This window comes from Lepidochelys olivacea (genome assembly GCF_965140295.1).
Source record: "Lepidochelys olivacea isolate rLepOli2 genome assembly, chromosome: 20".
NCBI classification, from domain to species: Eukaryota; Metazoa; Chordata; order Testudines; family Cheloniidae; genus Lepidochelys; species Lepidochelys olivacea.
The window spans coordinates 21,460,388-21,473,615 of record NC_140430.1 but is presented as its reverse complement, the minus strand read 5'-3'; the positions used below and the strand labels follow the sequence as shown (position 1 = coordinate 21,473,615).

At 67.0% G+C, this 13,228-nt stretch overlaps 1 protein-coding gene across 1 annotated transcript; it reads left to right on the top strand.

Annotated features, from left to right (window-relative positions):
- Nucleotides 1-2,811: 2,811 nt before the first annotated feature.
- On the top strand, nucleotides 2,812-9,695 carry RDH8 (retinol dehydrogenase 8; the record flags this gene model as incomplete). Its single annotated transcript, XM_084610441.1, has 6 exons — nucleotides 2,812-2,917; nucleotides 4,293-4,454; nucleotides 4,945-5,124; nucleotides 5,340-5,433; nucleotides 6,147-6,330; nucleotides 8,881-9,695. 6 exons carry the CDS (start codon nucleotides 2,812-2,814, stop codon nucleotides 9,103-9,105), a joined length of 951 nt encoding a protein of 316 aa, XP_084466567.1. The 3' UTR covers nucleotides 9,106-9,695.
- Nucleotides 9,696-13,228: the final 3,533 nt, after the last annotated feature.

Here is a 13,228-nt window from a genome sequence, read left to right as displayed (position 1 = left end):
GCACCTGCTAGCCCAGCCCTGGGGTCCCCCCGCTTTGCTGCAGCCCCCTGCTAGCCCAGCCCTGACCCCCCAGCCCTGCCGGTGCCCCTCACTCCCGACCCGCAGCCCTTGCTAGCCCAGCCCTGCCGGTGCCCCTCACTCCCGACCCACAGCCCCCAGCCCTGACCCCCAAGCCCTGCCGGTGCCCCTCACTCCCGACCCGCAGCCCCTGCTAGCCCAGCCCTGACCCCCCAGCCCTGCCGGTGCCCCTCACTCCCGACCCGCAGCCCCTGCTAGCCCAGCCCTGACCCCCCAGCCCTGCCGGTGCCCCTCACTCCGGACCCGCAGCCCCTGCTAGCCCAGCCCTGACCCCCCAGCCCTGCCGGTGCCCCTCACTCCGGACCCGCAGCCCCTGCTAGCCCAGCCCTGACCCCCAAGCCCTGCCGGTGCCCCTCACTCCCGACCCGCAGCCCCTGCTAGCCCAGCCCTGACCCCCAAGCCCTGCCGGTGCCCCTCACTCCCGACCCGCAGCACCTGCTAGCCCAGCCCTGGGGTCCCCCCGCTTTGCTGCAGCCCCCTGCTAGCCCAGCCCTGCCCCCCCCCAACTCTGCTGGTGCCCCTCCCTCCTGACCCACAGCCCCTGGGCCCCCCAGCTCTGTCGGTGCACCTCACTCCCGACCCGCAGCCCCTGCTAGCCCAGCCCTGACCCCCAAGCCCTGCCGGTGCCCCTCACTCCCGACCCGCAGCACCTGCTAGCCCAGCCCTGGGGTCCCCCCGCTTTGCTGCAGCCCCCTGCTAGCCCAGCCCTGCCCCCCCCAACTCTGCTGGTGCCCCTCCCTCCTGACCCACAGCCCCTGGGCCCCCCAGCCCTGCCGGTGCCCCTCACTCCCCACACGCAGCCCCTGCTAGCCCAGCCCAGGGTCCCGCCCCCGGCCATGCAGCTGCTGTTGCTCCCCCCCCGCCCCATTGCCTCACTGCATGAGTCACCAGCTCGGCTCCGAACCCACTTACCCCCCTCCGCTTCCTGGCAAATATTTACAGCGTCTCTGCAGTAACGGGGTCCCCTGGGCCAGGCTGGGCTGTGGGTTCCCACCGGCCCTGCGCCCCCCAACCGTGGGCACCCGGCCCCGGCCGCTCTGCTGGGGGGACACAGCGGGGAGCCAAGCGCAGCCTGGGGCCAGTTGGGAAAAGCCCATCCCCCTCCGGGGGGGCTGCCGTGGCCGGAGCTCCGACCCCCCCGCACGACCCAGCACATCGGGGAACTGGGGCTCAATCCGAGGAGGGAGCTGGAGGAGCAGGGGGAGTTACAGAGCCCCCACCCCACCCAGCAGGTCCCGCTTTTCCACCCCCTTGTGAGAGCTTCCCCGTGCGGGGGGGGGGGGGCAGGGCTGGGCTGGGCTAGCAGGGGGCTGCGGGTCGGGAGTGAGGGGCACCGGCAGAACTGGGGGGAGCCCAGGGCTGGGCTAGCAGGGGGCTGCGGGTCGGGAGTGAGGGGCACCGGCAGAACTGGGGGGAGCCCAGGGCTGGGCTAGCAGGGGGCTGCGGGTCGGGAGTGAGGGGCACCGGCAGAACTGGGGGGAGCCCAGGGCTGGGCTAGCAGGGGGCTGCGGGTCGGGAGTGAGGGGCACCGGCAGAACTGGGGGGAGCCCAGGGCTGGGCTAGCAGGGGGCTGCGGGTCGGGAGTGAGGGGCACCGGCAGGGCTGGGGGCTCAGGGCTGGGCTAGCAGGGGGCTGTGGGTCAGGAGAGAGGCACCCCACTCTGGCCCTGCATGGGTGTTCCCGCCCGCCCCATGGGTGCCACGTCCCACATTCCTGGCGAAGGGGGGGGGCAGTCTCCCCTGCACACCTGGCCAGCCACCCCCAGGGCTCCCACGTCAGGGGCTGACAGGAGCAGGGGCGGGGATCCACCGCACAGAGTGACCGGCCTCCCTGGCCCCCCACCCCCGTGCACTGGGAGGGGAAGGGACCCCCTGGAGGTCATAGCCAGGCAGGGATGGAACCCAGGAGTCCTGGCTCCCTCCTCTGCCATTGCCCCCCATGAGCCTGACCTCTGCAGCCAGCCCCAGATGCCCCTTTGCCGCCCCCCTGGCCTGGTCCTGTGGGGGCAGGGGGTCCCAGGGGTCCCACCCACATGCCCCAGAGCTCTGCTCCTCCCAGCCCCACGGGGAGTGGGACAGAGCAGGGGCCGAGGTGGGGGGCTCAACTCAGCACAGCTGGACAGCCAGGCCCAAGGAGGAGGCAGGACCGAGGGGTCCCAAACACCAGGCCCAGGGTCACGGGGGGAGGGAGGGGGGCTGGATGTTCAACGCCAGGGCTGAGCTGGGGGGGGGGCAGCACATGACGGGGGGAGCTGGTGTCCTCACTCACTCTAGTGGGCAGCATGTGAGCCGGGGGGGTGCGGTGGGGGCAGCATCTCAGCCCCACACACGTTGCCATGGAACCAGGCTCAGGAGACCTGGCTCCCCCCTTCTCTGGGTGCTCATGGCCCTTGGCTGCCCCACGGGGGACTGGGGGGGGGCAGGGAGCACAGTGGAGGGGCTCAAAAGTCATGGCCGGGAACTGGGATGGGGAGGGGTGCGAGGGGCTGGGGGGCCGGGGGGCCAGAGGAGGGGTGAGGGGGCCAGGGGAAGGGGTGAGGGGGCTGGGGCAGGGGTATGGGAGCCGGGGGGGGCAGGGGCTGGGGGTCCAGGGGCAGGGGAGAGGGGGCCAGGCCTCAGCCCGCCCGTCCCTGCCCCGCCTGGCTCAGGGCTCCCAGGGGACTGGCTGATCCCTGGCCCCACGTGACGCCGGGTCTGATCCCATAAGAGCCTTTGGGTGCCGGGCGGTGCAGCCATGGGCAGCGCGGGGCCGAGGACGGTGCTCATCACGGGCTGCTCCTCGGGCATCGGGCTCCGCCTGGCCGTGCAGCTGGCACAGGACCCTGGGCAGCGCTTCCAGGGTGAGGGGCTGCGAGGCGCGGGGGGGCTGTGGGGAGCCGCAGGGGCCAGGGCTGCAGAATGGGGTGCGTGGGGGGTGCAGTGCCCAGGGGCTGCCAGGCCTTGCTGGCCCATTCGCTGCTCCAGCTGCCCCCCCCCGCCGCACTCGGGATCCCTGCAGGGAGAGTCTGGGGGGGCTTTTCCAGCCCTGGGGGGCCAGCAGCAGCCTCTGTGCCCAGCATCGCCCGGGCTCCCAGCACGGCCTTGCATTGGGGGCTGCAGTGAGGCCCAGCTGCGGGGGTGGCCTGGTGCCCCCCAGCCAGCGCCCCACCCCCACCCGGTGCCCCCCTCCAGCCCAACCCTGCCCCATCCCCTCCCTGGCACCATCCCCCGGGGATTATCCCGGTGAGCAGATTGCGGGGCCGCCGGGAGGGCACTTGCATAACACCTCCCCCCCGACCCCGTGCAGCTGAGCTGCCAGCCCCAGCCAGGGCGTGACCCCTCTCCCCCCCCCCCCCCCCGGCAGCCCGAACACCCCCCAGCCCCGCCCCACTCGCTAACACGGGTCCTGGCCCCAGCAAATGCCAGCTGGGTGGAGGCAGCTGCCTCTGCTCCAGGGCTGCCCCCCTGTTCCTGTGCCCCCGTGCCGGGCAATGGGGCTGGGCAGAGTCAGGTGCATGGGGCAGGCCCCCCTGCGCCCACCCCCACAGACATGCCAGGGCTCAGCAACGTGGGGATTAGGCCCAAAGCCTCTTAGGGATCGAGAATCCTGGCTTGGCCCCTTGACCCCGCCGCTCTGGGCCAGCCCTTCCCCCATCTGGTGCCCGGCTGGGGGGCAGAGCGGGGGGGTCTGTTCCAGGCTGGGGTGGCAGGAGGAGGGGCCATGCCAGGCTGGGGGGGCAGGGTAAGGGATGCCAGGCTGGGGGGGCAGGAAAGGGGGGGCTGTGCCAGGCTGGGGTGGCAGGGTGGGGGGAGTTCCAGGCTGGGGTGGCAGGGCAGGAGGAGGGGCCATGCCAGGCGGGGGAGCAGGGTGGGGGGTGCCAGGCTGGGGGGGCAGGGAAGGGGGGCTGTGCCAGGCTGGGGGGGCAGGGAAGGGGGGCTGTGCCAGGCTGGGGGGCAGGGTGGGGGGCTGTGCCAGGCTGGTGTAGCAGGGCAGAAGGAGGGGCCATGCCAGGCTGGGAGGGCAGGGTGGGGGGCTGTGCCAGGCTGGGGGGGCAGGGAAGGGGGGGCAGGGAAGGGGGGGCCGTGCCAGGTTGGGGGGGCAGGGCTGGGGGAGTGGCAGGCTGGGGGGGCAGGGCAGGGGCCGTGCCAGGCTGGGGGGGCAGGGGGCAGGAGGAGCCCAGGGGCCTGGCTGGGCCCTGTGTCGCCCCCTCCCCTCAGACCCGCTGCGCCCTCCAGTCATCGCCACCATGCGGGACCTGCAGAAGAGGGAGAAGCTGGAGCAGACGGCGGGCGCGGCCCTGGGCAGGACCCTCAGCATCCGGCACCTGGACGTCTGCAGCGAGGCCTCGGTGGCCCAGTGCCTGGGCGGCATCCCCGAGCGCCGGGTGGACGTGCTGGGTGAGGTGCCGCCGGGGGGCAGCAGGGGGCGCTGGGCTGCAGGGGGCGGGGGGGACGGTATGTGGGTGGATGTGGGAGCTGGGCAGGGGGAGCTGGGGGGGCAGCAGGGAGGCTGTGCCATGGGGGGGGACAGTGGGGGGCTGTGCTGTGGGGAGGGGGGACAGCGGGGGGCGCTGGGCTGGGGGGAGCTGGGGGAGCAGTAGGGGGCTGTGCTCCGGGGAGCTGGGGGGACAGCGGGGGGCTGGGCTGTGGGAAGCAGGGGGCAGTAGAGGGCACTGGGCTGGGGGGGACCTGGGGGGACAGCGGGGGGCTGGGCTGTGGGGAGGGGGGACAGCGGGGGGCTGGGCTGTGGGGAGCTGGGGGACAGCGGGGCGCTGGGCTGTGGGGAGCTGGGGCACAGCCGGGGGGCGGCGTTGCCGTGGGCTCAGCAGGGCTCTCTCTGCCCATGTGGGGCTGGGGGGGCCGGGGGCTCTGAGCGTCTCCCCCGCAGTGAACAACGCGGGCGTGGGGCTCATCGGGCCCATCGAGAGCATCAGCATCACGGAGATGAAACGCGTCTTCGAGACCAACTTCTTCGGCGCCGTGCGCATGGTGCAGGCCGTGCTGCCCGGCATGAAGCTGCGCCGGAGTGGCCACATCGTGGTCATGAGCAGTGTCATGGGGCTGCAAGGTGAGGGGCAGCAGCACCCGGGGGGCCGGGCACGGGGGGGTTCGGCGAGGGGGTGTCGGGGAGGGGGCGGGGGGCCGTGGGGGGGATGCAGGGGGCGGGGGGTCAGGGGGCCGTGGGGGGGATGCAGGGGGAGGTGGGGGGGGGCAAGTGGGTTAATGGACCCCAATGGCCCCCCCAGGCACACTGCCCCCCCAAGTTCACCCCCCTCTCCCCAGGCATCGTGTTCAACGACGTCTACGCCGCCTCCAAGTTCGCCATGGAGGGTTTCTGCGAGAGCCTGGCCGTGCAGCTGCTCCAGTTCCACGTCTTGTGAGTGCCGGGGGGGCCCGTGGGCGGGGGCCCGGGGGGGCCCCGGGGGGGTGGGTGCCCAGGGTCGGGCCGGGGGCCCTCAGTTGCTCCCCAGGCCAGGCCAGAGCACAGGGCTCAGGGCCCAGCCCCGGGCCAGGCCTGCTGCTGCCATGCGCCTCGGGGGCTCGGTGCGGGGCTCAGGCTGCCCACGTACACGGAGCCCCCCGCTCTGGATCCTGCCCCAGCCCCCAGCTCCGGAGCCCCCCGGCCCCCCGCTCCGGAGCCGAGCGCCCGCAGCCCCCCACTCCGGAGCCCCCCGAGCCCCCCGCTCCGGAGCCCCCCCCGGCCCCCCACTCCGGAGCCGAGCGCCCGCAGCCCCCCACTCCGGAGCCCCCCGAGCCCCCCGCTCCGGAGCCCCCCGAGCCCCCCGCTCCGGAGCCGAGCGCCCTCAGCCCCCCACTCCGGAGCCCCCCGAGCCCCCCGCTCCGGAGCCCCCCCCGGCCCCCCGCTCCGGAGCCGAGCGCCCGCAGCCCCCCACTCCGGAGCCCCCCGAGCCCCCCGCTCCGGAGCCCCCCGAGCCCCCCGCTCCGGAGCCCCCCCCGGCCCCCCGCTCCGGAGCCGAGCGCCCTCAGCCCCCCACTCCGGAGCCCCCCGAGCCCCCCGCTCCGGAGCCCCCCCCGGCCCCCCGCTCCAGAGCCGAGCGCCCGCAGCCCCTGAGGCTCGGCTTCCCGCAGCGTGTCCCTGGTGGAGCCGGGCCCGGTGAACACGGACTTCGAGCTGAAGCTGATGGAGGACGTGTCCCGCTCCGAGTTCCCCGGCACCGACCCGGCCACGCTGCGCTACTTCCAGGAGGTGTACCTGCCGGCCTCCCGCGAGATCTTCTCCGCCATGGGCCAGAGCCCTGAGGACGTGGCCAAGGTGGGCTCACCTCCCCCGGCCTGCGGCTCCCTCCCCACAGCAGGCCCCACGGACCTGGGGAACTCCCTGCCTGGGGCTGGTCTCCCGTGGCTGCCCAGGCTCCCTGGCCAGCCCCACACCCACTGCCAGGAGCAGGGGCTGCCACGCCCCGTCCCCCCAGTGTCTGACCCCCCCAATGTCTGGCACACCGAGCCCCCCGCCAGTGTCTGCCACGCCCAGCCCCAGCCTCCCACTGCTGGGCCTCACCCAGCCTAGAGAATCAGCTGAAGTACCGAGTGCTGGGGAGGTGGGACTCTCCTGGACAGACCAACGGATGGGTACTGGGGGGACAGACCAACGGATGGTGTCACGGAGTCCCTGGGCGATGCTCTGGAGCTGCTCCCCATGCAGCCAGGAAGGACTCTGGGAGCAGCCTGTCTGCAGGACACACAGCTCACCCGGCTTCCCCCTTCCTGGGTCTGACCTCGGAGCATTCAGCCTCCTCTGCCCCTCCGTGCGCTTCCCCCAGCGAGTCCGCCCAGGTGGGGTCCTGGGGAAGCCAGAGGGTCCTGCCCCCCAACTCCGCAGTCAGACGGGACTCTCAGCCAGCCAGTAAAACAGAAGGTTTATTAGACGACAGGGACATGGTCTAACACAGAGCTTGCAGGTGCAGAGAACAGGACCCCTCAGCCGGGTCCATTCTGGGGGGGGCAGTGAGCCAGACAACCATGTCTGCACTTTACTCCACGTCCCCAACCAGCCCCAAACTGAAACTCCCTCCAGCCCCTCCTCCTCCTCTGGGCTTTGTCCCTTTCCTGGGCCAGGAAGTCACTGGATTCCTTTGTTCTCCAACCCTTTAGCTCTCACCTTGCAGGGGGAAGGGCCCAGGCCATCAGTGGCCAGGAAACAGGGTGTCGGCCATTCTCTGTGTCCAGACCCCTGCCCACACCTGCCCTCTAGGGCTCTGCAACGACCATACACCCTTATCCCACCACCTAGATACTTAAGAACTGCCATGGGGAAACTGAGGCCCCCCCACACTATTTAGAGGAAACATTAAGAACAGTCCCACTTCGTCACAGATGGGTGCCGGGGGGACAGAGCGACGCAGGGCAAGGAGTACGAGTGGGGGATGGCTGGAAGGGACGTACGAGGAGGGCAGACAGAAATGGGGTGTGAGTGGGGAGCAGGCGGATGGGGCAGTGCATGGGCCTGGGCTGGAAAGGGTTAACCAGCGGCCTCAGGCTGGTGCCAGTGGTGGGGGCTGTTGAGGGGTGGGTTTGAAGGGGGTCGTCCCACTGTGGGGAGCAAGGGGCTGGATGGCCTGGGTGGGGGGGGGGCTCGTGCTGGTCCCTGGGTGGGGGCGGGGAAGCCCAGTAGCTGGGCTCAGGGCGGGGACAGCTCGGGGCAGCTGGGGGGCTGCCTGCAGCGGCCGGGTGGGCAACTGAGCCAGGCGGGTGGGAGAGTCGGTCGCGGGCTCAGTGCCGGGCTCCGGGCTCTGCCGTGGCCTGGCCGCAGGGCCCCGAAGCTCCTACAGCCTGAATGAGCTGGAGAAGACACAGGGGAAAGTGAGGCACGACTATTGCAATACCGCTTCCAGCCACTGGGGGCACGCGAGGGTGGGACATCTGGGGTGTGGGTGGGCAGGGGCGGACGGGGCAGGCAAGCCGTGCGGACGAACTGACAGACGGACGAGGTGAGCGAGCCGTCAGGACAGACAGAGGGGGCAGGCGAGCCATGCAGACGGACGGAGAGACGGACGGGGCAGGCGAGCCGTGCAGGACGGACGGACGGGGCAGGCGAGCCGTGCAGGACGGAGGAACGGATGGACGGGGCAGGCGAGCCGTGCAGGACGGATGGACGGACGGGGCGGGCAAGCCATGCGGACCGATGGATGGACGGACGGGGCGGGCGAGCTGTGCAGGACGGATGGACGGACGGGGCGGGCGAGCTGTGAGGACGGACGGACGGACGGGGCGGGCGAGCCGTGCAGGACGGACGGACGGGGCGGGCGAGCTGTGAGGACGGATGGACGGACGGGGCGGGCAAGCCATGCGGACCGACGGATGGACGGACGGGGCGGGCGAGCTGTGCAGGACGGATGGACGGACGGGGCGGGCGAGCTGTGAGGACGGAGGGATGGATGGACAGGGCGGGCGAGCTGTGAGGACGGACGGACGGACGGGGCGGGCGAGCCGTGCAGGACGGACGGACGGGGCGGGCGAGCTGTGAGGACGGATGGACGGACGGGGCGGGCGAGCCGTGCAGGACGGACGGACGGACGGGGCGGGCGAGCCGTGCAGGACGGACGGACGGACGGGGCGGGCGAGCCGTGCAGGACGGACGGATGGACGGACGGGGCAGGCGAGCCGTGCAGGACGGAGGGACGGATGGACGGGGCGGGCGAGCCGTGCAGGACGGAGGGACGGACGGACGGGGCGGGCGAGCCGTGCAGGACGGACGGATGGACGGACGGGGCGGGCGAGCCGTGCAGGACGGAGGGACGGATGGACGGGGCGGGCGAGCCATGCAGGACGGACGGACGGGGTGCTGACCCCCCTCTCCCGGCAGGCCGTGGTGCAGGTGATCGGCGCGGCTCGCCCCCCGTTCCACACACTGACCAACCCGCTGTACACGCCGCTGACGGCGCTGAAGTCCGTCGACCCCTCGGGGGAGCTCTCCGTGCGCACCTACCACAGCCTGCTCTTCGACTACGGCGCGCTCTTCCGCCTCAGCGTGCGGGCCCTGAGCTGCCTGACCTGCCGGTGCTGCCGTCGCAGGGTCGCCCCTGTCTGAGCCCGCGCCCCCCGGCACGCGCCCCGACCTGCCGGGACCCCGAGCCCCGGCGGCTTCCCTTCGCCGCTCACAGCGTTCCCTGGACTTCCGGCTGAATTTCTCTGGGCTCAACTTCCAGCCGCTGGATCTTGCTCGACCGACGTCTGCTGGACTGAGGAGCCGGTTATTAAATCTCTGGCCCCCACGTAGGTACTGCCAGCCTGGGACCGGCTCCCCCCTGCACCGACTCTGCACGCCATTAAATCGAGAGGAGCACGTGGAGTCTGTCCCTCCAGGCCAGGGTTTCTAACCCTACAATCCTTCTCGCCGCTCTTCTCTGAGCCCGCCGATGTATCAGCCTGTCACGGAGTCCCTGGGCGATGCTCTGGAACTGCTCCCCATGAAGCCGGTCAGGACTCTGGGGCAGTCGCCTTTCCGTGAGCAGCCTGTCTTCAGGGGACACAGCTCACCCAGCTTCCACCTTCCTGGGTCTGACCTCGGAGCATTCAGCATCCTCTGCCCCTCCGTGCGCTTCCCACAGCGAGTCCGCTCAGGCGGGGTCCTGGGGAAGCCCGAGGGTCCTGCCCCCCAACTTCGCAGTCAGACGGGACTCTCAGCCAGCCAGGAAAACAGAAGGTTTATTAGACGACAGGAACATGGTCTAACACAAAGCTTGCAGGTGCAGAGAACGGGACCCCTCAGCTGGGTCCATTTTGGGGGACAGTGAGCCAGACAACCATGTCTGCACTTCACTCCATGTCCCAGCCAGCCCCAAACTGAAAACCCCCTCCAGCCCCTCCTCCTCTGGGCTTTGTTCCTTTCCCAGGCCAGGAGGTCACCGGATTCCTTTGTTCTCCAACCCTTCAGCTCTCACCTTGCAGGGGGGAAAGGGCCCAGGCCATCAGTTGCCAGGAAACAGGGTGTCGGCCATTCTCTGTGTCCAGACTCCTGCACACACAGGCCCTCTAGGGCTCTGCAATGATCATACACCCTTACCCCACCCCCAAGATACTTAAGAACTGCCTAGGGGAAACTGAGGCACCCCCACACTATTCAGAGGAAACATTAAGAACAGTTCCACTTCGTCACACAGCCTCCTTCTGGAGTCATGGCCCCAGAACTGGGCACAGGATTCCAGCAGCGGTGGCATCAGTGCCAAATCCAGAGGGAAAATAGCCGCTCGGCTCCTACCCGAGATTTCGCTGGTCGTGCACCCCAGGATCTCATTAGCCCTTTTGACCCCAGCGTCGCATGGGGAGCTCACGTTCAGCTGATTCTCCACTGTGACCCCCAACGATTTTCAGACTCCCTGCGCCCGGGATAGAGCCCCCCAACCTGTAAGAGCAACCTGCATGCTTTGCTCCTCGATGTAGACATTTCCATTCAGCTGCGTTAAAACACATGTCGTTTGCTTGCACTTTGCAAGTGGTCCGGATCGCTCTGGATCAGCGACCGGTCCTCCCCCAGTATTTACCACCCCTCCATTTGTATGTGTTCGGCAAACTCAATCAGTGATTTTATGTTTTCTTCCAGGTCATGACACAGCTGTTAAATAGTGTAGGGCCAAGAACCGCTCCCTGCGGGACGCCCTGGAAACACCCACTGGCTGACGATCCCCCATTTGTAGTTACCTTTGGAGACCTTTCGGTTAGCCGGTTTGTAATGCAGTTCATGTGGGCCATCGGTCTCTTTTTAATCAAAATGCCAGGTGACAGCAAGTCAAAAGCCTTAATATTAGGTCAACACTGTTACCTTCACAGGCATCCGACAAGGTGGGTATTCACCCACGAAAGCTTACGCTCCAATACGTCTGTTAGTCTATAAGGTGCCACGGGACACTTTGCCGCTGGTAGAGATCCAGACTAACACGGCGACCCCCCTGATACTATTACCTTTGTCAGCCGAACTTGTAATCGAATCAAAAAAGGCATCAAGTTAGTTTGACAGGATCTATTTTCCATAAACCCATGGTCAATGGCCCTAATTCATTAATTCTTTATTAATCTAGTCCCAGATCAGCCACACAAGAATTTTGCCCAGGATCAATGTCATGCTGACATGCCTATAATTATCCCGATTGTCCCATTTACACTTGTTAAACATTGGCCCAACGTTTGCTTCCTTTCCATCTTCTGGAACTTCCCCAGTGCTCCAGGACTTATTGAAAATCAACATTAATGATCCAGCAACCTCCTCAGCCAGCTCTTTGAAAACTCTTGGCCCTGGTCTGCATTGGAGGGGGGTGTCGACCTAAGATACGCAACTTCAGCTACCTGAATAGCAGAGCTGAAGTCGGCCTATCTTAGGTCGACTTACCTGGCCGTGAGGACGGCGGCAAGTCGACCGCTGCCGCTCCCCCGTCGACTCTGCTTCTGCCTCTCGGGAGCTGGAGACGGGGAGCACGTTCGGGGATCGATTTATAGTGTCTAGAGGAGACTTGATAAATCGATCCCTGATCGATTGACCACTACCCACCCAAGACCTGCCCTTGGATGCAAGTTATCTTGACCTGCTGATTTTAAAGTGTCTGATCTTAGTCGCCGGTGTTTAACGTCCGCTCGAGTTACTATTGGAGGGGAGGGTTTTACGCTGCAATGTGACTGTATCTTCTGGCTTTTTTCCAACTTTAGAAGGGAACTATTTACTGAACACTTCGGCCTTTTCTGCACCATTATCGACAGTTTGCTCCTGGTGGGATTCTGCACTAAGAAACTTAAAAATTCTGTACACCGTATTTTAAACTTCTGCATGTTTCATTTATCAAAATAATACACGATAATCACACCAGTTTCCATTATTTTTGGCCATGCATTTTAGAATGCTTGCCAGCAAGTAGGGCTGTAACAATACAGACAACAATCACAACAAAAGACTCAGGAAATACTTCTTGACAAATAGATTCCTTACTCGGCATATTAATACAGAGCTCTGAGTAACAATTCATTGAAACGACAATCCAGGACCGTATTTCCCGCACCCCTCAGAAGCAGTGCAAAGGCTTGGGGGAGTCGGGGGTAACGGAGGAGCTGAGGGAGAGGGAAGTAAATTGCAGGGAAGGACCCTGGGAGTGAACTTGGAGGTCTGGTGGGTGTGGGTGGGAAAAGTAAGGAACAGGTTTTTTATGGGGCTGGGTGGGATTATTAGGGAACTTCCCCCATGCAGACCCTGGCTGATCCCTAGCCTCTCCCATTCAATCAAGCACATCTGCCCCTGTCCCCATGTGTCTCTGTGCCCCCACTCAGCCACCCCTCTGTCCTTATGTAGCTCTGCACCCCCATCACCATGTGTCTGTGAGCCCCCACCCAGCCACCCCCCGTCCGTGTGTCCCTCTCCCCCCGTCATGTTTCTCTGCATCTCCCTCCCCCTGTGGCCCTGTGCACCACTCCCATTCAGCCCCTGCCCCAGTCTGTCCTACCGCAGTAGCCCTTAGGAGCCCCCGCCTGACACCCACCCCAGCACCCCACGCTGTCGGTCTCTCCATAGCCCCGGTCTCCTGACCTGACCCGCTGGCTGGCTGGGAGCGGCTGCTGTGTTCTATTGCCACAGCGGCCTCTCGTGGGCAAAAGGCGGAACTGCAGAAATTATTTCCTGCTGGAAGCTGCTGCTGGTCTTGCAACGCTGCACCCTCTGGTGGGCGAAAGGCGAAACTGCGGCGACGTGTTGGCAGGAGCTTTTCAGGGCGCAAGACCACAGAACTCTGGGGGGCTCGTTAATGACGCGAGTGGGCAGGAGCGGAGAACCCCCCCAGGGTACGTTCCCCCCTTTCCACTGGGGTCAGAGCAAGGGTCCCTCCAGCCCAGCGTCCTGTCTGTCAACAGCGGCCAGGGCCCCCCGAGGGAATGAGCAGAACAGGGAATCGCCCAGTGATCCCTCCCCTGTCGCTCGTTCCCAGCCTGTGGCAAACAGAGACTAGGGACACCGTCCCTGCCCAGCCTGGCTAATAGCCATTGATGGACCTACCCTCCATGAACTTATCGAGTTCTTTTTTGAACCCTGTTATAGTCTGGGCCTTCGCAACATCCTCTGGCAAGGAGTTCCACAGGTTGACTGTGTAGTGTGTGAAGAAATACTTCCTTTTGTTTGTTTTAAACCTGCTGCCTGTTAATTTCATTGGGTGACCCCTAGTTCTTGTGTTATGAGAAGG